This window comes from Barbus barbus, assembly GCF_936440315.1.
Source record: "Barbus barbus genome assembly, chromosome: 32".
NCBI classification, from domain to species: Eukaryota; Metazoa; Chordata; class Actinopteri; order Cypriniformes; family Cyprinidae; genus Barbus; species Barbus barbus.
In genome coordinates this window covers 4,046,138-4,069,655 of record NC_136760.1, presented here as the reverse complement: position 1 = coordinate 4,069,655, position 23,518 = coordinate 4,046,138, and the positions used below count along the sequence as shown (strand labels likewise).

General features: G+C 38.1%; 1 protein-coding gene across 3 annotated transcripts in view; it reads left to right on the top strand.

The window, feature by feature from the left end:
* Positions 1-23,518, top strand: part of LOC306852560 (cGMP-dependent protein kinase 1) — a 167,934-nt gene that overhangs the window by 117,782 nt on the left and 26,634 nt on the right. For all 3 annotated transcript variants that reach the window (XM_079389483.1, XM_079389484.1, XM_079389485.1), the window contains 4 exons: positions 2,153-2,216; positions 14,274-14,351; positions 15,883-15,977; positions 21,232-21,297. In XM_079389483.1, coding sequence (XP_079245609.1) covers positions 2,153-2,216; positions 14,274-14,351; positions 15,883-15,977; positions 21,232-21,297 — 303 coding nt within the window. The remainder of the gene's footprint in view (positions 1-2,152; positions 2,217-14,273; positions 14,352-15,882; positions 15,978-21,231; positions 21,298-23,518) is intronic.

Sequence of the window (23,518 nt, the reverse complement as noted above, 5' to 3'; positions counted from 1 at the left end):
ACCTTAACTGTGAGAGACAGAATATATAAAAAAAAATCCAGAAAATCACATTGTATGATTTTTGAATAATTCATTTCCATTTTATTGCATGAAATAAGTATTTGATACAATAGAAAAATAGAACTTAATATTTGGTACAGAAACCTGTGTTTATAATTACAGAGGTCAGACGTTTCCTGTAGTTCTTGACCAGGTTTGCACACACTGCAGCAGGGATTTTGGCCCACTCCTCCATACAGGTCTTCTCCAGATCTTTCAGGTTTTGGGCCTGTCGCTGTGCAACATGGAATTTCAGCTCCCTCCATAGATTGTCTATTGTGTTCAGGTCTGGAGACTGGCTAGGCCACTCCAGGACCTTGAAATGCTTCTTACAGAGCCACTCCTTAGTTGCCCTTGCTGTGTGTTTGGGGTCGTTGTCATGCTGGAAGACCCAGCCACGACCCATCTTCAATGCTCTTACTGAGGGAAGGAGGTTGTTGCCCAAAATCTCGCAATACATGGCCCCATCCATCCTCCCCTCAATACGTTGCAGTCGTCCTGTCCCCTTTGCAGAAAAGCACCCCCAAACATGATGTTTCCACCCCCATGCTTTACAGTTGGGATGATGTTCTTGGGATTGTACTCATCCTTCTTCCTCCAAACACAGCGAGTGGAGTTTATACCAAAAAGTTTTATTTTGGTCTCATCTGACCACATGACCTTCTCCCATGCCTCCTCTGGATCATCCAGATGGTCGTTGGCAAACTTCAGACGGACCTGGACATGTGCTGGCTTGAGCAGGGGGACCTTGCGCGCGCTGCAGGATTTTAACCCATGACGGTATAGTGTGTTACTAATGGTAACCATTGAGACTGTGGTCCCAGCTCTCTTCAGGTCATTGACCAGGTCCTCCCGTGTAGTCCTAGGCTGATCCCTCACCTTTCTCAGGATTATTGATACTCCACGAGGCGAGATCTTGCATCTCCCCAGTCCGAGGGAGATTGACAGTCATCTTGAATTTCTTCCATTTTCTAATAATTGCGCCAACAGTTGTTGCCTTCTCACCAAGCTGTTTGCCTATTGTCCTGTAGCCCATCCCAGCCTTGTGCAGGTCTACAATTTTGTCCCTAGTGTCCTTAGACAGCGCTTTGGTCTTGCCCATAGTAGAGGTTGGAGTCTGATTGATTGAGTGTGTGAACAGGTGTCTTTTATACAGGTAACTAGTTCAAACAGGTGCAATTAATACAGGTAGTGAGTGGAGGATAGGAGGGCTTCTTAAAGACAAACTAACAGGTCTGTGAGAGCCAGAATTCTTGCTGGTTGGTAGGTGATCAAATAGTTATTTCATGCATTAAAATGGAAATTAATTATTCAAAAATCATACAATGTGGTTTTTTGGATTTTTTTTTTAATATTCTGTCTCTCAGAGTTGAGGTGTACCTACGATGAAAATGACAGCTCTCTCCATTCTTTGTAAGTGGGAAAACTTGAAAAATCGGCAGTGTATCGAATACTTATTTGCCCCACTGTATATGGCACATTAAAAATGCAAATATATTTTTACACATTTATCTTCTAATATAGTCAGTTTAATCTGATTGGTTCATTGGGATCATCTAAGAATGAACATTTCAAGTGTCAGAGGCAGAGCAAATTAGAAAGATTAAAAGTATGTAGAGTCAGTTTTGATTTTATGTTGACTTTAATGTCCTCTAGCTAATTTAAATCTGGAAAAGCATGTATGTTTAATTTGGAGATTTTTTCATTCTACTGAGAGTCAACTGAGATTTTTTTCCAGTAAAGTTCTTTCTGGCTGACTGGTTTTCTTAGCTATTTAAAATGATTGGCAGGCCTTTTTTATGAAAACCACGAGTAGTCCACCCACACCTCAACCTGAGACATAATTTCTGAGACTGCAAACGTGTGCTTGTCAGTTTCTTGCATACATTCACTCTGTTCATTTACCAGCTTTCGTGGATTTCATAGAGTTTGTTTCTGATATTGCTAAATTAATTTCATAATAATGACGGACTCCCCTCCTTCTCAACTTGTTCTTTTGAAACTCAGGTTGCTGTTCTTTTTTTCTGGTCAGATATGATACTTTATGACCTGATGGAAACAGCTTGTTTTGTTGGCTCACAAACCTCACACTTTCTCTTTATATTGTTCACAGCGTTCCAACATTCCAAGGCCTTCTGGAAGAAATACTCAGCAAGCTAGCTGATGTGATGGAGGAGGTAAGCCACTGAACTGTGTTGTATAAAACATTGTGCATTTTCTCAGAAGAGCCAGTTAACTCACAGTACTTTGTGATTATTTACAACAACAAGTGTAGAATGCATTCTCTATTAAACATATATTTTACTGGGTTGGCATTCATTAAATATCACTAGGCACAAGTTTTAATCAAAAAGGGTATTTATTTTAAAGGTCTCACCGGGAAAAGTATTTGATTTTTATTTTTCATTATATTTCTCCAACATATTATTGAATCTTATTTCCGTGAAAATAGGATTGTGCTACATCTGTGTGAATGGTCACTGGTGGGCTGTTTACAATGATTTCATTTCAATGGGAACAGCAACTTTGATGAATCTCTCTTGAGGATTATTGAATATTTTGCAATTAAACGTGAAAAAAGAAAAAAATGAAGTTGAAATAACATGGATAAGGGACTTATACAGGAGCACATATCATTAGTAAAGATTCTTGGAGCTCATGGTTGTTTGTATTGAACATTTTATTTATTGTGACTAAAAATCAATATCTCTATGGAGATATGGAGTGGCATTTTAATTTCCAGAAACTGATATTGGAAACCAGTGTTATTTTGGTATCACTGATATACTATTATAGATTTAATTAATATTTTAAATTATTTATTTTTATATTTTATCTTTATTGATTTGTAGTGTGTTTGTATTTTTAAAAAAAAATATTTAGCTTTAGTTATTTTAGTACTTAAAAAAAAGCTTAATTTTAAAATGTTATTTATAATTTTTTTATTAGTGTTTATTTTATTCAAAGTAAATTAAAATATTTGATATGTTGTCATGATGGGACCTTTACGGCATTTGTTCTGCAAAATATTTTATATTTATTAGGGAAAAAATGCTTTTTTTTTGTTTGTCATACCTAGATGAGCTCAATTTGTCATGTTGACAAAGCACACATTGGGCTTATTGAGTCAGAGAGAGTTTGGAGACATTTGCTCAAAGGATATTCCCACACGGAATGACATTTAATTTCTTTAAGGAAACAAAGAACACCAAATTGCTGTTGACAGGCTATTTCAAGTGCCCTCCATCATGAATAAAGATGCAGACCAAATCCACTTGGTTTATTATAAAATCCATATGTGCGAGCTGACCTCCCTCAAACAAATTTAATTAGCACAATATTGTGTTTACAGTTTCTTTTAGGAATAGAAGTGCTACCCTTTTAGAGACCAAATGGAGAAAATGAACCTATTTTACTTTATTGTTCATTTTCATAATGTTGATAATTAATCAAATGAACAGACTAGCATTGGGACATCCTTGTTAATTAAGATTGCATCAACAAATTAAAACTGCTTTGTTTTTGAATGTTATATGCCTGAAGGGCATTCATAAATTCATAGGCTTGCATTTACAATTAGGTGTCCTAATACAATACACATTGAGTCAAATCACATTACAATAAGCTATTACAAGGAAATCCCTCTTTTTTTATTTTTCGGCAGTGATTTATTCTATATGAAACATTGAACAGCTGTATTTCACTCATATATATCTCACCCGCCACTTTATGAAGTACATCTCTTCAACTCCATGTTAATGCCAAAATCTTATTTTTCAAATCGCATGGAAACAGCCCAATACTGATCTACTGGGATTTTAATGTTCAACCATCTCTAGGGTTTACAGAGAATGGACCAAAAAAGGAGAAAGTATCCAGTGAATGGCATTTGGCTTAAACCACATGAAAGCATGGATCCATCCTGCCTTGTATCAATGGCTCAGGCTGGTGGAGGTGGTGTAATGGTGTGGGGGATATTTTCTTGGCACACTTCGGTACCAATTGAGCATTGTTTAAATGCCAAGGCCTTCCTGAGTGTTGATGATGATCATGTCCCTCCCTTTATGACCACAGTGAACCCATCTTGTGACCCATCCTGTTTCTGATCTTCCTGCAGGATAATGTGCCATGTCACAAAGCTCAAATAATCTCAAACTGGTTTCTTGAACATGACAATGAGTTCTCTATACTCAAATGGCCTCCACAGTCATCAGACCTCAATACAATAGAGTGTGTTGGGACTGTGGTGGAACAGGAGATTCACGTCATGGATGTGCAGTCAACAAATCTGCAGCAACTGCATGATGCAGTCATGTCAATGTGGACCAAAATCTCTAAGGAATGTTTCCAGCACCTTGTTGAATCTATGCCATAAAGAATGAAGGCAGTTCTGGAGGCAAAAACACCCAGTATGTATTTTAAACATTACTAAAACTAGATGATGGATGAATGATGTGAACTGAAAATCAAGTTCATAGTGTGGCTTTTAACCTATTTTTAGAGATATTTTGGGAACAAAGAATTATTAGATCAATTCCTTCATGAATCTCGCTGTCATATTTTAAAGGCAAAGCTGATCGACATGATCATGGCCTAAAACTGTGGGTAGAGTGACTAATGAGCTGCGTTCATGCTGGGTCCCTGCTGGTCACCTGCTGCGGTTACTGGCCTGACTAAACATGATGAAAACAGTGCCGTGTTCTCTGCTTTGATCTTGCGCTCTTCTCTCTACATTCTCTCAGTCCCTCATTTCTGTCTCTTTCTCATACGACAATCTTCTCTCTCTCTTGCTTTGTTTATGCTCTGTCTCAGCTGGTTCTCTGCTCTCTTCGCTGGTCGCTGTAGGCTAAGAATAGAAAGCATCTCTGACCATATGTATGGATCTGTCTGACAAAACAACTGTGTAAGTTCCCCTAGGTATGCTTCATGATGTAACATGCTAGCGTCCTTTGCTGTTTTTAGAAGTCTGTGCTGATTAGTAAAAGTATTAAAAAATAATGCAATAAAGTATAATTTTATAGTGCCCTTACCCACATGTAACTTCTGTATTAAGCAACTTTCCTGCCACAGGAGCATTTCAAGATTGTAATATTTTTTTAGTTAATTTTGCAAGTCAGCACAGGCCAGCTGCTACGATAGTAATCATGCCTCACCAGACCACTCTTATCAAGAGCCGACAGCACAGACTTAGTGACATACATTGTTGCATTCCAAAAAAATCATTTATGTGCCAAAAACATGACCATTTCCAACTTCTGTCTGGCAGTTTGATTTAAATGGTCCATTTTTTGCTTCTGACCTCACAAAGCCATAGCAGTTCAGAGTCGGTTTGAATGAATGAGTTTTTAGATTGGAAATAAATATTCAGTAGTATTCAGTTGAATACAGTTGACTCAGCACATTTGGCTATAATAGTAGACTAAATGCCTCATTTCAGGACAAGTGTTTTAAAACTTTTTGATGCTATGACCTAGTGTATAAAAAATATTAAATGACAATCATTGACTCTCTATTACTAATTGTAATAAATCCAAACATTTAAACAGCCTCTGTACAATGCAAAGTTGTTTTTGTTGTTGTAATATAAAACAAGCTTTTGAGTTTTAACAGTTTGCATAATGTACAGAATGTGTTAATTTATATGATCATTTAAGGCAACTAGATGAGGTAAAATAAACCATATGTATGACATTGTCTGTTTTTTTGTGCTTATAGAAGAAAATGCAGTCCAGCATTTCTGATGAAACTTCTCAATTTACAGCGATCATGATCAGTTATCATGATTACAATTTTGATAAATAATTATAATAATCTTTCCATTATCACTTTATTTTGATGGTCCCTTTAACACATTCTGTTGACTATAAGTGATGTTGCATCTACATGTATACAAACTCTCATTAGTGTTAGTACAGTATAAGTAGACTGGTAGAGTTAGGGTTAGAATAAATTGACATGTACTTGCAAAGTTAAGTTATAGTCAGTAGATTATCTGTTGGGAGACTATCACTATAAATAGTTGGCAGATATTAATCAGACAGCCTACTAATTATCTACTGAGAGTTTGTTGACACATAAGTACATAGTTACTTATTATCAACAGAATGTTCAAAAGGGACCATCAAAATAGTGTTACCAATTATCTGTTTTACCATGATTGAACGTGACTAAAACATGATGAATATGAAGTTTCCATAGACTGAACTTTCCCAGAGTTATAGTCATTTAAAACTTGACTAAACAAAAAACAGGATAGGTTGACTGAATCTATATGGTGAAAAATAAAAAGGGCATTTAACACAGGACTTAATAAGACAAGGCAAAAAAAAACAGCTGACGCAATTAGCTCTATGTGGCCCTCCGAATAAAATGTTCCCCTTGTCCTTTTTTGCTGATATTATTGGACTTAGATGGCTTAAATGGTGTATGCAAATAGGTGTACAGCTAATACAGTAATGCAACGGCAGTATTAGATATTATCTCATCATCAAGACCTTCTGTTTCAAGTGAGTGGATGTGTGGGATGTTCTGCACTGCCAAATTTCCTGGCACATTGAATATTTTTTCATACTTTGCAAGCCTGATGGTGAAGCAAACTTGTGGTAGCCTATCGTATATTTTGCAGTTCGGTGTGGAGAAGGTCATCGCAGAGAACCGCTCAGCATGATGTTCTAGTTTGAATATCTATGGCTCTTTAATTGATGACTCACCTGCAACCCATTTGAAGTAGGAAATGACAGCAAATAGCTTTTCATTTTTTAAAAATGAAACCAAATGGATGCTTGATGATAATGTCCTCCTGGGGAACACAAGGACGAAGACACGAGATGAAATGAAAATAAGAGTTCCACTGTTCAGTGCCTTTTTTTTAAGATGGGAATTGACTTTTCATTTAAAAGTTTTCTCTTTCCACAGCATGATCATTACTATAATGATCAAGGCCCTAAAACATTGAAATATTGATTAGAAAATATATATTTGTGATCACAACATTTTCTTCTTTCAGGATGAAGATATACCAAATAAGTAGTTTTTTCAAAGACACTCCAGTATCACTCACAATGTCTATCTTGAACACATTCAGAAAGGCAATGTATTTAATCTTAGGAAAGTTTTTAAAGACTTTAATGTGAACTTTAGTAAAATGTTTAGTACAATTAGACATTGATTTTTCCTGCAGTATCTAATAGCTTTTGACCAAACTGCAATGTCTTTATCTCTAGTACCTCAGAAATGCATCCACCGACCTAAAAGTGCCAGACAGGAGGCATTCAGAGACCCAATTAATGAACTTTAAAACACAATGTAAAGTGCAATCTTTCAGAGATGACTGACAGCATTGTAGGAAGTTGAAAAACTAGATACAAAGGCTATGTTCAGACTGCAGACAAATCAGATTTTTCCTCAAATCAGATCTTTTCAGGCAGACTGTATGCACTATTAATTCCAAGTGATCAAATCTGATTTGTGTGTCCAGACATAAACAACTTATCTGCATGGGTTGCTTTGGATATTATGTACTGTAGGCATACCCACGTTTTTGATAAGGCTTTCAAAACACATGCAGGAAATCCTGGCGAGCACAGCTAAGACGGATGTACCTGAGAGTCTGGAGCGGTACCATACTTCTCCTGGCCTCAAGTACAACGAAAGAAACAGGTATCACCCCTAATGACTGACTACCCAGAGGAACGTGGTAAGCAGCTATGGCTGCCATGAACACCCTAAAGGTGGAGGGGGTCCAACATGCGGAGAATTGTTCCTACAGGAACTCCAGAACTTAACAAAATGGGCAGTTAACTGGGTCAAGCTGGCGGCCTCCGCACCATGAAGTGAAGAGTCTACATTTCATGGAGTACAGTTTCCTCGTTGAGGGAGCTCTGGACTGGAGGATGGTCTCAACAACCTCGGTTGAGAGACTGGATGCTATGAGCTGTGCCCCAGTGGAGCTGGATGAGTCAGAGAGAACCAGAGGGGACATTGTGAGGTCTCTCGAGATGCAAACAAGTCCACGTGGACTTGACCAAACTTCTTACAAGTCTGCTCCATCACCTCGGTGTGGAGCTTCCATTCCCATGGTCTCAACCCCTGTCTCGACAGGATGTCTGCTCCCTGATTGAGGTGCCCAGGGATGTACACTAACCCTCAAGGAGAGCAGTTTCCCCTAGGCCCACAGAAGGATCTGGTGTGCCTGTATAGGGGGCGCGAGCGCAGACCCCCCTGGCGGTTGATGTAAGAACTAGCACATGATGGCCTCTCAGGTCTGGGAGAAATTGTTTCAATGCTTGAAACACTGCCAGCATCTCCAGGCAGTTGATGTGCCACGGCAACCCTCCCACAGAACTTGGGCGGTGCGGCCACTCATGACCGCTCCCCCAACCTGTGAGGGAGGCATCCGTCATTAGCGCTACGCAACGACATGGGCTTCACACTGAGTGACTGGTCTTCTTTCACTCTCTTGACTGCCATGAGGATTGACTCGATCTGAGCAGAAGACAGATGTGCCTGCATTGTGGTCCTCTGTACTGGAGAAAGCACACTTTTCTTTGCGTTCAGTCTTAACCCCAACCGTTTCAAGTGAGCGAGACCGACATCTCGATGCCGAACTGCTATCTGCTCTGATTGAGCTAGTATCAACCAATGGTTGATGTAGTTGAGTATGCAGATGCCCTGGAATCACAGAGGAGCCAGAGCAGCATCCCCACATTAGGTGAAAGTGTGGGGTGAGAGAGCACATGCTGGCCTTTTAGAGCCTCTTAGGTCTGGGAGAAAGTGTTTCAGAGCATGAAACTTGGCCAACATCTCCAGACAATTTATTTGCCACATGAGACCTTTTCACAGACCCTGGGCGGTGCGGCCACTTATGACCGTCCCTGCCCCTGTGACAGGAACCATAGTTTCGAAGGCCCATAAGCCTATCCGCATGACCTTGATCATGAGGAACGGGTTACCCCTTGGGGAAAACCCTTGGTCCTGAGCCACCACTGCAAGGGTCTCATGTACAGCAGGCCAAAAGGTATCATGTTGGACGCAGCTGCCATCAGACCCAACAGTCTGATGGCAGCTGAATAACAGTGAGTGACTGGCCTTCTTTCACTCTTTTTTTTTTTTTTACTGCCGTGAGGATCGACTCGATCCGAGCAGGAGACGGATGTGCCTGCATCGTAGTCGAATTCCACACTACGCCTAAATAAATTTATTTGCGTTAATCTTAACCCCATCCGTTTAATCAACCAATCGTCGATGTAGTTGAGTATGCATATGCCCTGGAATCACAGAGGAGCCAGAGCAGCATCCACACACTTAGTAAACGTGCAGGGTGAGAGTACAAGACCGAAAGGAAGAACCCAAATTGGTAAGCTTTGCCCTCGAAAGCAAACCTCAGGAACTTCACGTGTTGAGTTAGATTGGATATATGTCCTCGGACCTGATTTGAGACACGACTTGTTTGAGCGTGAGCATTTTGAACTTGAGTCGTATGACTGAGCGGTTCAACAGACGCAGATCTAGAATCGGACGCAACCCCCCATCCTTCTTTGGAACGATGAAGTACCGGTTGTAAAACCCAGGCTCTCTGTCGTGAAGAGGGACCACCTCGATGGCCTCCTTCCTCAAAAGAGTGTCCACTACTTTTTGTTCCATGACCAGAGCCTACTCGGGGCCCACCAGAGTGGGAAATACCCTTGTTGAATAGAGGTCTTTGCCTCTTTTTACAGTGCACAGGACCCATGACCCATTGTGACACATTTGGCAGAAGCTTCCACGCTGCCAGATAGTCTACTAAGGGAATCAGTCTCTCGAGACTGACCTCTGGTGTGCTTAGAGCGGCTAAATTGGTGCCCTGAAGTGGAGGACCGGCAGGGAACAGCCAATCTAGCTGCTCTGGAGACCTCCTAGGAGGTAGCGAGCCGTCATCAGAATTAAATGCAGCCAAAGAACCAGATAAGTGATCACGGTCTGATTATAATATATGATGCAATATAAAACAATGGCAAATAACAGCCTGCAAACGCATATACATTTGCATGTGTTTGGGGAAAGAGAGAGAAAGAACCTCCCGTGGCATTATTTTGCTGCCGACCCATAATGCACGCGTTGCCGAGGCAAGTCACTCCATTCTACATTGCATAAAACTTTCTTCCCTCGAGAAGAAACGCCAGCGGGAGCAGAGCTAAACATCTAAGGAAATGCATTTTCACTAGTACACTTAGGGTTAATATGAATGAACACAGGTAGCCCCCTCAAGAACTGACTGTGCATGCTTTGCTCCAAAACAAACCACACATATAAAATTGCGTGCATCCCCACCCCTTATTATAGCGAGGGCAGGGAGAAACGAGTGATCTAAAATGCAGTATGCTTTTCATATTCAAAAGATTGAGATGGCAAGTACTCAATCTCATCCACAATAATGTTAACAACATCAATCTCGTCGGACGAAGATAGCTGCAGCACAGCACTCTCTCTCACTCAAAAGGGGAAGAGACCACACCGTGGGCTTCCGAACCCAGAGAGCGCGTGTTAGATTTAAATGCGATCCCCGCGAACCCAATTGCCGCCGTGCCTCAACAACAGTGGGACAGGAACCGCAAATGCCTGGCAGGAGCGGTGCGTTTGCGGGAGATTCCCTCGAGAGCTGAATGTGTGTGCTCCGCTCCAAAATAAACAACACAATGACTGCTTGTATTCACACCTGTAAAGTTTAGCGTGGGCAGAGAAGAACACATGGTCTAATGTGCTGTCTGTAGCTCGCCATATAGAAGTGATTGTGACTGCGTGAAATGTGTCAGTCTTATTTTCTGTTGTTTGTCTATCAGAGCGCTTGCTTAAAACACAGAAGCTAATGTTGCTTGTTTCGGATGCGCTTTTAAGTTCTCTGGTCTCTACGTCACTCCACCCGTGGGGTGTAAAGTAAGCTGTATTCTCGCATGCCACTTTAAATGCAAATGAGCTCTGCTCACCCCCGAGCCACTCTCTGAGAGATGATAAACTTTAGCCACATTCATCGTGAAACTTGCTAATTAGGACATTATTAAGAAAGGCGATTTGCAAAGATTCATTAAAAAACCTTAAATTCACTTCTTCTGGAGGTGAAGCTGGATGATGAATGATTCGCACAAAGATAGACACATTTAGGCAGATCGGGGGCGCATTCCCTTCAAAAACAAATGTAATCCACTGCATCTTCAGCGGCTCAGATGAGTAAATGACTACTGTTATGTTCATTATTTCATCCAACAACAGAACACCTCAATCGCTTAGGAGACATTCTTGTCTACATCTGCTCCGGTGGTGAAACAATGTGGACTGATGATAGATCACTCAGGGCGGGTCTAGACACCAGTCCAGTCAGTGTGACATCATATTGTCTCAATATGAGAAAGGGCAAATGATTTAACGAGATTAAATAAAAACCACTGGGTGGATCTTTATCATTATAGAGTGGTTGTACACATACTGCCAACACACATTTCAGTTCTAACAGCTTGTAAAAGTGCATGTCGCATCCGATGACCCCTTTAAACTACAACATATAAACCATGACTGTGAATGCTTTTCTGTCAAAGAAAACCAACAAGCAAATACATAAATAAAATAGAAATTGCTGAATTCTCTGTGAGTACCATCCCTGTCCATAATCCTGAAAAGAGATCCACCAATCAAATAAGCTGCTGTTACCAAGGAAACGAGAATTGTTCCAATGCTCAGTAGTGACCACACACTCCCAGTGATTTAATCAAGACTCCCTACACTTTTAGAAAGACTGAAATTAGTATTTTCTTGTAAACTATGTATAAAAAACATTTCCTCATTTAAAAAACAACAACAACAAAACCCTTGTGCTTTTGTCTTTTTTTCCCTAATTTTCACATGCATTTTAGTTTCAGATATGGTTGGTTTGGTTTGTGTGTCTTTATTGAAGATTGTTTGAAAAGCTTATGAAGAAAGTGAATGGGAAAAAACAATTCTGAAACCAAGGCTGCTTAAAAAGCGGACATCCCTATTGCACTCTGTTATCCTGTGTCTACGACAGTTAGCTATATCTGAGCTTTATCCCAGACATGCTTGTGAAGTGCTGGAGTTGGCAGGCATTCCCACACTGCACTGTTCTACTTGGAGCAACATGGGTCAGAAAGTCAGATTTTTCCATCAGATGTGTGAGGCCTTATGGTAGGAATAAAAGAATGTAGGGCAAAGAGTGGAAAGAGGGGGGATTTCAGGAGAAGGGTTGCAGTTAAAGTTAAATAGTAAATCAGTAGGGATTACGCGACAATAAATGAGGATTTTCTTTTTCTTGAAAATGCTAATAACATTGTCAATAATATGCTAATATTAATGCTATTGATTTTATCACAATAGAACTACATGTTACTGACTTCGCTCACACAGGGTATAACAGCTTTCCTATTTTTGTACTCAACATTTAGCAGTCTAGTCGGATAATGTCTAGAACAAGATGTTAAAAATCGCAGCTTATAATACTTCCCGTTTATTCATCGCACAAAGTAGACCACGTAAAAAAATTAGGTATTCCATTCAGTTAGCTCTGTTATATACTGTATATTTTAGCAAATTTAGAAGGTATTCCAGATGTTTTATATGGAAAATTAGCATTCTGTGCACAGCACAGTATATACTGCAGCGAAAATAGTATGGTAATATGCTATTCTGCAATATTCAGTATATTCTAGTAAAACTCCACAGGAATTGTATATAGCCAGAATTCATCCACCAAGAAAAGTAGGACATTTTACATTAAAATTCTGTAAATAAGCTTTATAGCACTAACAAATAATATTCACAGTTTACAAAATAAAAAAATAAAAATAATAATTTTATTTTAGCCTTTTATGTAAGAATTTCCCATTTATGCTTTAAAGCCTCTGGAACTTCTATTGTATTACTATAAATGTGATTTTCATTTGTGCATAGAAATGCTGGACGAGTCAGAATTATTTTCAGCAAGCCACAGATGCTGTTGAGAGATGTTGAGGTGGTATTTAATAATACATCTTAACAGTACAAAACAGAGTCAAATTCAGTACTGAACCTCAACATTATTACTTCCTCAAGGTGAGCTCAGTAATAGACCTATGAACTGCACAATGCTGCTGGAGCAGCACATTCATTCTACTGCTGTAAACTGAAGAACAAATAGTTCAGTTACAAAGGCTGTTGTCAGGAACAGCACACGCAAAGAAACATATTTCATGACAATCCCATTGCATCATGGTTGTAGAAACATATAGTAATGATTATTATTTATTTCATTAAGTCAATCAAATGTGGTAAATCAAATCAAGCAAGGTATTCCAAGTATTCCAGTATACCAAACATTATTTTTGCCAAGATTTTTATACAAGATCATTTTCCAGCTGTTGCTCTTCCATTAAAGTACTTGACCAGAGAAAACTGACTGTAAAAGAAAATGGTCTACTCGCATTATGTTATGAATTGCATAAAACACGTTTAGAAACAAAAAGATTTTCCATTTGCTGGATAAAAAATAAGTGGTGCTTTAAAAATTGTCATGGATGTTGTGGCTGGATACCAGGGCATTGCTATGCAGTTGCTATGGTGTTCTGAGGTTTCATCACATTGCTATGCAGTTCTCCTATGGTGTTCTAGGTGATCCTAGGTGGTTATTTATTGACCCAAGTCAACAGATTGCAACTCCGAGGCTTTATAATATCCTGCTCTCTATAATCTGAAGTCCAAGTGCTTAAAAAAACAACACCACACAATACACCTCTCCACAACAACCCACACAATTTGAGGTGTCTTTTATAACTGTAGTAGAAACAAAAGTAGAAAAATTGCACATCAGTATTTAAGGTAAAGGTTTACTCAGACCCTTGAGTATGAGTATAATTATAGTGATGTTTGCCTTAGTAAACACCATATAATGGTGTGTGAAATCAGGAATCAGCATTCAAGCACTTTTGTAGGTTTTTTTTTCAGGCCTTAAAATAACTAGTCTAAACATTGAGGTTTCAGTCGAAGTTTCTTAAAGAGTTACATTTGCATCGGGTGTCGTTGTGGTTTGCCAGTAGCATGTATTACAGCTATGAGGACTTCTGTTCTTGTTTTGGTGTTACAGCCCTGAAGCAGTCTTAATGATGGCTTGAGGATGATTGTGATGGAGCAACACTGTGAAAATTGAACCAGAAAGGAAAAAAATACACTTTAGTAATTCTCTCTCTTTGCCTCTCTTTCTTTATCTCGTTTCTCAGACTCACTACAGTGATGGAGAGTACATTATCAGACAAGGTGCCAGAGGGGACACGTTCTTTATCATTAGCAAGGGAAAGGTAAGATCTTTTCCAGCACAGAGACAGAATATCACTAAGGTTGCATGCATGAACAACTTTTGAAGAAAAGTATATTTCCTGTCATCATTTACTCTCCCTTATGCCGTTCCAAACCTGTATGCAGGTTGAAGACCTGGGCCCTATCATACAACCGGCGCAATGCGGCGCTAGGCGCGACACAAGTGTTTTTTGCTAGTTTAAGCCCGACGTTATCATTTATCATTATCCGTTATCATTTTCACCTCCTAGGCCAGGTTATGTAAATAGCAAATACATTTCAGGCGCATTGTTGGCGCGTTGCTATTTTGAGGCTACGGAAATAGACCACGCCATTGACCAACTAAAACCTGGTCTAAAGTCAATGGGGCAGTATTTTTTTTTTTGTTATTTAAAGAGCGTCTTAGTAACGTGCCTATAGGCGGGTCCACAACGCGCGTACTCTCAGAATGAGGCTACCTATTTGCTCGCGCATGAGCAGCTCTGTTTCCTCTCTGGAGATGCGTTCAGTCTTTGCGGACACTCCCTAAATGTACCTGCGGCCTGCGCTTTAGACCATGTACTTAGATTGTTAAAATAGGGCCCAAAAAGTCAAAAGTCTTAAAAAGGATTTCAGACGTTTTGAAGAATCTTCATGCTGCACTTTCACAAACAACAATACAGTACTTCATTATGACCGTATATGTCAAGCTCCAAAAATGACAGAAACCAACATAAAAAGTGTCATAAATGTCCACATGATCTGTGTGCTATATTCCAAATCTTTGAAAGTTATACAGCATCTTTGTATGAAGAACTTTAAGTTTAAATTTAAGGCATTATTCACTGACAATCTTCCCTTTCAATGAAGGAATACATTTTAATGTTGGGTGGACTACAAAACATTGCAACTGAATAAAAATAAGTCTTTATTAATAAATAATCTGCCCTGTAAAGTGGTTGGTCTTTTACTGCCACTAGTGTTCATTTCAGCTGGAAACTGTTTAAGTTATATACTGTAAAGGTTTCCCAATGAAACTTTTAGATTTGAGGGCTTTAGTGAAGGGGAAGATGCTTAGTTAATAATAACTACATAAATTTCAGTCAGTTCCTGAAGCTATTACTATTACATGCTATTGACTGAGCAATTATATGAAGCCATTGACTGACTACAGAGGATTTAGACTGTAAGTCATAGACTGTAGATCATTTTGCTGTTCTGGAGATTCATTTTCTTTCTGAAGCTTGATAGAGGCGGTCACTGTGAAATATTGTAAGGAAAAGAGCTGTGTGTCAGTTCTTCAGAATTCTTCCTTCAAAATGTTAATTTTTGTGTGAACTGGCCATTAATCTGAATGCATTTTCAAGACCCTTCATCCCTTCAAATACACTCTCTCTATTGTTGCTCTGTCATTTAGTATCATTAGTGTGACAAATACCAACAAATACCAACCTACAACAAATGTAAAAGTTAAATAATTGATATTTTAGGAACAAATCAATGGTTTATTTAGCCTTCCTGCAGCTTCTCAGGACCAAACACCTGTAATTGCAGGTGAACGTTACTCGAGAAGATCCACCCAATGGGACCCCTGTCTATCTGCGGGCATTAGGTAAAGGAGACTGGTTTGGAGAAAAAGCTCTTCAAGGGTAAGAACTTTTTGCATACTACTTACAGCACTGCAATTGCAGCTGGCTGCTGTCCATGTTTACAAAAGCATCCGTTGACATCAATTATGCGCTCAATGTATCATTTGCTGCAGGGACAGCCTAATGGGCTGCTAACTGCAAAAAATCAAATGCACATCCAAACAAAGAGTTGTTCAACTTGCTGTGGGAATACTTTTTGAAAGGAATTTTGAAAGCATTTAAACTCACCGTGTCGTCCAAATTTACCTTATTAGCTTCCTAAATACACATTCTGGCTATATGAGAAATAAATCTGAATCTTTCATCTGAATGCAATAACTTGCTCTACCTCTGAAAGAACTTTCTTTTTTTACGGCTGACATTACTGATATATATTATTTGAGAAGTCTTCCTTTACATTTGTCTCCTGCTTCACTTGGAAATATTTCACATTATGGAATTGAGCTGTGAACTGCATTTCATTTGGCTTTTAACCTGATTTGAAATGGGCTTATATGAAAATGCCTATCTCAGGCTTTATTTGCAAGGGTACCATCTAATGGACTGGGAGCACACAGCGCTTCATGTGTAGAGCTAATTTGAAGAAGATGAGACCAGTTGTGTCAGAACAGTCAGATGCACATCCATTCCTCCCCACCTCATATTTCTCACAGGACAGACCGGTTATGAACATCATCCTCCGCTTTATTTACATATTCTTGCACAATCCCACTGCTGCTGATTCAATAGAGGCCAACTGCAGGCACCTTCACGCAGCTGCCATTACAGTTTTTGATTTGAGTTATTCCTGATAAGCAAAGAGATGCTTTTCAAATGTGATTTCCACATTTATTTCCACATGATGGTTTTAGTTCTGAAACTTTCTGATCATCTGTTGCAAGGGATACAGATAGAACATATGCAGTGGGGACCCCTAGTGGAGATCAGAGGAAGCGTTAGTCCATTAATGGTGGTGGTTGTGGTAAACAACAATCCATTTAATTGTTATTGTTGGGCAATTACTCCAATGAATAGTAGTTAACACAGTAAGGGGTTTCTACAATATATATATATATATATATGTAACAAGCATGCATCAATGCACTTGGCTGGTGTTGCACAGCTGTGTTGCGATATTGAGCTTGTCATCGACCCTGAAAAAGGGGCAAGCTGTTAATGGACTGAAATAAAGAGACTGCAGATTTCAAATAAAATAAAAGGTCCGTGCTGGGAAAATTAATATTTGTTAGGATTAACTTGAAGGAGAAACTAGTAGGATGTGTTTTGGCCACAGGACTCATGGGAGGAGAGCTCTTGATGAAATCTTGGATCAAGGAGGGCACACTTTCATTCCTTTTGAACCCCGATGTTCAAGTCTTCACCAGAAGTGCTTCTAGTTCAGTATGCTATGCCAACCAGAGATGCACAAGAGAGTGAAATTAAATATTGTTTCTGAGCTTTCTGATTAAATTGAAAGTGAAGCGAAACTAATCTATAGGCTTTAGCTTGAGTGTTTGAGGGTTTCTAAATGTCTCTTGAACTATCTCTGCAGTAATTCACATTCACAAAGTATCTGACTAGCTTTTACCAAGTGACAGATGAACTTTCACCAAAATACCTTGAAGTCTGATTGGAAGCACCATTTTAATTGGTGACATTTTACAATAACCAGTTAATGCATTAGATGTCACAAACTAACAAGTACATTTTTAATACATTTCAATACATTTATGCACAATAGTATATTTATAAGTTAGCCTAAAAATAAATTATTATTAATGCAATAGCAAAGTTAATGTTAATTAATGATTCAGTTCTGTTTTTGATTACATTGATGGATACTACCTAATTACCTGTTGTATTAGCTACAATATATGTCGTAACTATTAAATTTAGGCAGAATCTATTTTTACCATTAAATACTTTAGAGCAAGGTATTGTCATTGCAAGTACTGTTGTTACAAATATATATCAGCTGTATATTTATAGTTACATAATGTGATCTATTGATCAATTGTTACTTTCACAAAGCCACCTAGTTAGATGGCTCTTGCTTTGATCTAAGCCCAAGGACCACCGAGCTGATGAGGAGTAATATGCTGTGTAGTGCATTAGTTTTCACCTGAAGAGGTGTTACTCCTGCAAATGTGTGTTATTGATCTTCATGTCTTTGATCTCACCTCTCACTCTCAGCTTTAATTAGTACACAATCTTACGTTTTTGTTTTGGTGGTTGTTTGTTTAGTTTCTCCCTTTTTTGAGTGTTTAGCAAATCAATCAGCACTCTATTGAAGTTGATCAAGTCAGTCTTTCATCTTAAACAATATTTTTATGCCGTTCCCAGTTGTGTTTGTGTGATATGGGAACTGCCTGGGATTTGACTAAGTAACAGGCATAACAATAGCTATGGTCTTGTGGATTAAAGGCTGCCCACTGCTTTGATGTGCAACAGCTTGTATGCTAAGTAAACTTTCATGTCCCTCTTAAGCAAAACAGCTTGTTGAACCAAAACAATTCATTTGTTGCCAGTTAAGGAGATGTTGACCAGACCTTAGAGTAATTGTCTTCTTCTGTAGTCTACGCACCGGAACGGAAGTATACAAACACACTTAGATTAAGGACCACTGTATGGGTGAAGCCAATGAAAACATGTCAGGGTACATTACCAAAATCTCCTCAAAATCAAATGAAATTAGGGCCTTTTCAAGATCATTTAGCATTTTTTTAAATGTGACATTGTTTTCATGGCAATCAAGCATATTGCCTTGGCCAAATTACCAATTTTATTGTTTATTCTCAAAGGCGATTTATATTACTTTAATTGCAGTAGAAATTTTACAATTTATTTAAACTGTTAATTAATAGGACAACATATACAATCATGTATAAATACATTTTTACTTTTTAAATAATATCTTATTTCATTGTGCAATGTTAATAAGAACTGGGAACGAGAGGTTTAAATTATAATAAAACCCATGTCCAAACCCCAAAACTGTAATGTCCTAGAATAGACTTAATTTTCATTAAGTACAATATAAGCTTTCTTTTAATTAGAAAATTAATTAGAAGATCCATGCACATTCTTAACATGTTTTATGATATTTATCATATATGATTCCTTGCCTGTTATTTTGTCTTTTTTTTAGCATAGCATTGACATTTTAACTACAGTTTTTGTGTGTATTTGACTTGTAGTGCTGCATGTTTGTGATTGTATTAGTTAGCGACAATTCTTTTTCAGTTACATACACAATATATATAGTGGCTTTATTGGAAGTTATTTTAGTATAAAAGCATCTGAAAAGACATTTATCTGAATATAAGTTTCCTAGAAAATTAAAATCATTGCTATATCAGTGCTATTTCCTTGTCAGCTCAATCTCAGCCATACTTTAATGTACATAATGCTTTGATTCACCCAAAAATAAAACTAGGCCTAATTATATTTTCAAGTACTCTCATGTTCTTTCAAACCTGTATTAATTTATTTATTTTTGCTTTGAATACAAACTGATAATATTCACATTGCTGTATACAATTAATGCAATGAACAAGGGCTATCAAACATGTATTTTTGAGTGCACCAACCTACAATTACAGGGCTACATCGAAGACCTCTCATGCTCCATAACCGGCACATTAACCTTGGTTTCTTGGAGAACCTTTCGTTGTGTCACTTTATTCTGTTATTCTCCCAGCTTGATTGACGGCTCTGACCTTTCCTTCATAAACCTCACACCATACTTGCTGTGATGTGCACTCACTACATCCAGACTTTGACTGACAGCTGAAACACGTTTGCGCTGGTAGGTCTTAACCTGCCTCTGTCTTTCTTTGACTCCATCCTCACCTAATGCTGTCACAGAATTCAAAGACATCTCTCTGCCTCTGAAGTGTGCCATGGTAACTGAAAGATGTTTAGCTGTGCTGGACTTTCTCAGTGGCAGTTTTTATCCTCATGTGATTGATGTGATAAGTGTAGCTGTGATGTGAATAGCACAGGACTGATGTAATAATCCCTTTAGGTGCTATAATTGGACCTTATTTGCAAGAGTTGCGGCACCTCCGATATGTTCGGCCTCAATGAGAGGTATATTTTTCACAGTTGGACCGGGAAACATCATATCTAATGAGAGCCGGTTTGAGGCAGTTGAATTCCAGCATATGCAGATGAGTCTCAGGACAGCGGACACTGATGACACCCTAAACATAGACTTGACCACAGCAAAGTGAAGAATATTCACAACTGCGTGGTGCTAATTGGAGACTCATATGTCAAAACTGAGGATGAGGGTGACATGTCACAGTTTGTGTATTGTCCTTGTATTATATAAAGATCACATTGGAAACATTGGAACCTGGAAACATTTTACTTTTATAATTTATTTTGCCACTTTTCAAATGCATAAAAGCAAATACATTGCCCCACACCCAGAGTTTTGATCTTAAAACATGAAAATCCATAAAAAAATAGTAATTATATTTTTAAATGTGTACTTTCATAACATACCATGACTACGATGTGGCAGGCAATTTACTGGCTTTTTAAGGTAATTGCACACTCCTCTTTGAGGAGTTGAGCTACAGTCTTCATCTGTCTATCCCAGTAAGCTATTCATGATGCAATGCGTAATTAAATAATGATTTGAAGGATTAAATCGCTCATTTTATCTGACTTTTTCTTTTAGGTGTTTTAGTTTGACTTCATAAAATCAGACTGGCATGATTTTAATTGGGCTAAAATTTTACATGACATTATAAAAATACAAATTATTGCTTTAGTCTGGCTGAAATCAAATCTTTAATGCATGCAAACTTATTAAGATTTTATATCACTGTAGATGTGTTTTTTTATAGTTGCTATTTTTGCTGAAAATTCAACAAAAATGTTTTATATATTAAATAACCATCTTATCTCACATTATGTGACACTTCAAAAATATAAAACTAATAGTATCATTCATTCATGTATGTGTGTGTATATATATATATATATATATATATATATATATATATATATATATATATATATAAGTATATCCATGTGCTGCTTAACCACAGTTCCCAGTTTAATATAAATATGCTATAATTTTTTTCCTCCAGTTTTTTTTTAATTAAGGTATTTGACTGGAAATGTAAACAAACTCATTTATGAGACACTATGTTTCCTTCGTATTATCCTCTAATGAAATGATATTGTAATTCAGTAATTATTAAAAAATAAATACATTTTAGACTTGCATGATTGACATGTATTCTTTGTGTCTCCGCAGAGAAGACATCAGGACGGCTAACGTCATCGCTGCTGAAGCTGTCACTTGCCTCGTCATCGACAGAGAGTGGGTTTTTTGTGTGTGTGTGTATGCGTGTGTGTGTATGTGTGTACTGGTGCTGTGAAATTTGATAAATCTTTCATCTTTTCCACTGTGTGCTCACTAAATTATCGTTGCTAATTTCTAATGACCTCATACGACTTTCACTGTGGCAAGTTCATGCTAGTTTACGCTAGTTAACTTCAGGGAGCCATTTTTTCTTGTTTGCCATCTGTAGACAGCAGACTGTCTGGAAACAACCTATGTCCTCATTTGAGTGGCACAGCGTGTGACAAAACAGTAGGAGCACAATGCCGTGCTGTGCAGCGGGACTCGTAGACCTCCTCTCGTCTCTGTAGACATCATGCTCTAGAGACTTTGATTTTTCTGAGGAAGCGATATAATAAGCAGCCTCACATGCAAATTGACTTTCACACTCACTGCAGCAATTCGCCATTATCTGAGCCCTGTCATCAGTCAGGGGTTTATGGTAATGCTCATTAAAAGACTCTTGTTGTTGTTAAATTGTGTGCTAGCTGACCTGTGATCAGTGGGGATTTTAACCACTGATTCATGCAGCTGATTTCCTGTAGGAATAGAGCACAACAGTAAAACTCACTTTTTATCATCTTGGGATGGGGACGTATTTGAACCTTTCATTTTCTCCATAGGGATTTCATTTTCTCCATAGTCACATACTCTGTTTTATTGTTTGGATTTATTTATGTTAAATTCATATAAACAACTTTTGTTATACATGGTTTTTAATTTCTTAACTACAATTATTTTTAATATCTTTTAGGCATGAAGTAAATGAAATCGTAATAAAGAAAAAGCATTATATTTTATTATTGTCACGGATTTAGTGGTTGTAGTAAAATGAAACAAAACGAAGTAGCATCAACACACGTTTTCCTTTATTAACATCAAACTGAGATAAAGACTAGGGGAGAACTGAGGTCTTATGAAGGAACGCAAACAAGATGATTAATACAGAACAGGTGAATAGAATAAACGATGATTAACTAATGACAGGAAATAGACCAAATAAGGGCAAAACGGAACTCAACGGGAACACACACACACGTAAAGTAAAGTAAAGTAAAGTCGTGACGTATTGTCAAGTATGGTGACCCATACTCGAAATTGGTGCTCTGCGTTTAACCCATCCAAGTGCACACACACAGCAGTGAGTAGTGAACAAATGCACACACACACACACACCGTGAACACACACCCGGAGCAGTGGGCAGCCATGCTGCAGCGCCCGGGGAGCAATTGGGGGTTCGGTGCCTTGCTCAAGGGCACCTCAGTCGTGGTATTGAGGGTGGAGAGAGCGCTGTACATTCACTCCCCCCACCTACAATTCCTGCCAGCCGGAGACTCGAACCCGCAACCTTTGAATCACGAGTCCAACTCTCTAACCATTAGGCCACGACAATTCAGTTATATTATATTATATTATATTATAGTATAGTATTCTTTAAAAACACTATATATATATATATATATATATATAGTATAATATCATATGCTACAACATTTCAAAAACACCTGATATTTAAGAGTATATTTAATATCCTAGTTGAGTTTGCTTAATATCCTAATTATTTTTGGCATAAAATATATATTTTTTTAATTTTGACCCATACAATACAAATATACCCGTGTTACTTTTGACTGCTTTTGTGCTCCAGGGTCACATATTATAATTGATGGTTACACCTTTTAACATTTTTGGAGTCTTTTTAAAGCTTTTCGCTGAAAATAAGTTTTTTAAAGTCATATGAATTCAACATGAGTTTTAATATTATATTTTAAAACTAGATTTATGATAAGGTTTTCTGATCAATTTTAGACTCCCTCATTTGTCATGGACCTGTTAACTTGTTGTGCATTAAAGCAGCATTTTTGCAGTTTGGTTTGGTTCTGTTGGTGAAGCAGAAATTACAGACTTCACTTCTGAGTCAAGGAACTGAATGACCTTTTAAATAGCAGCTAGTATATCTCAGTAAAATAGTATTTTAATGGCAGAAATGTAAGTATACATGAGTGACTTTGGGTTCACACACCCAGCACATTTCTGCTGCTAATTCTGGGGCTTCGCTTGGGACTGGGCTAAGAATAGATCATTAAATGGGTCAGCAGTGCCGTGATATAAAGTCATTCACACTTTAAATGTCCATCAAATCATTATTATGGCTCGGGTTAACGCTGTCCTGCCTGACCTCAGCTGTCAAGACTCAAA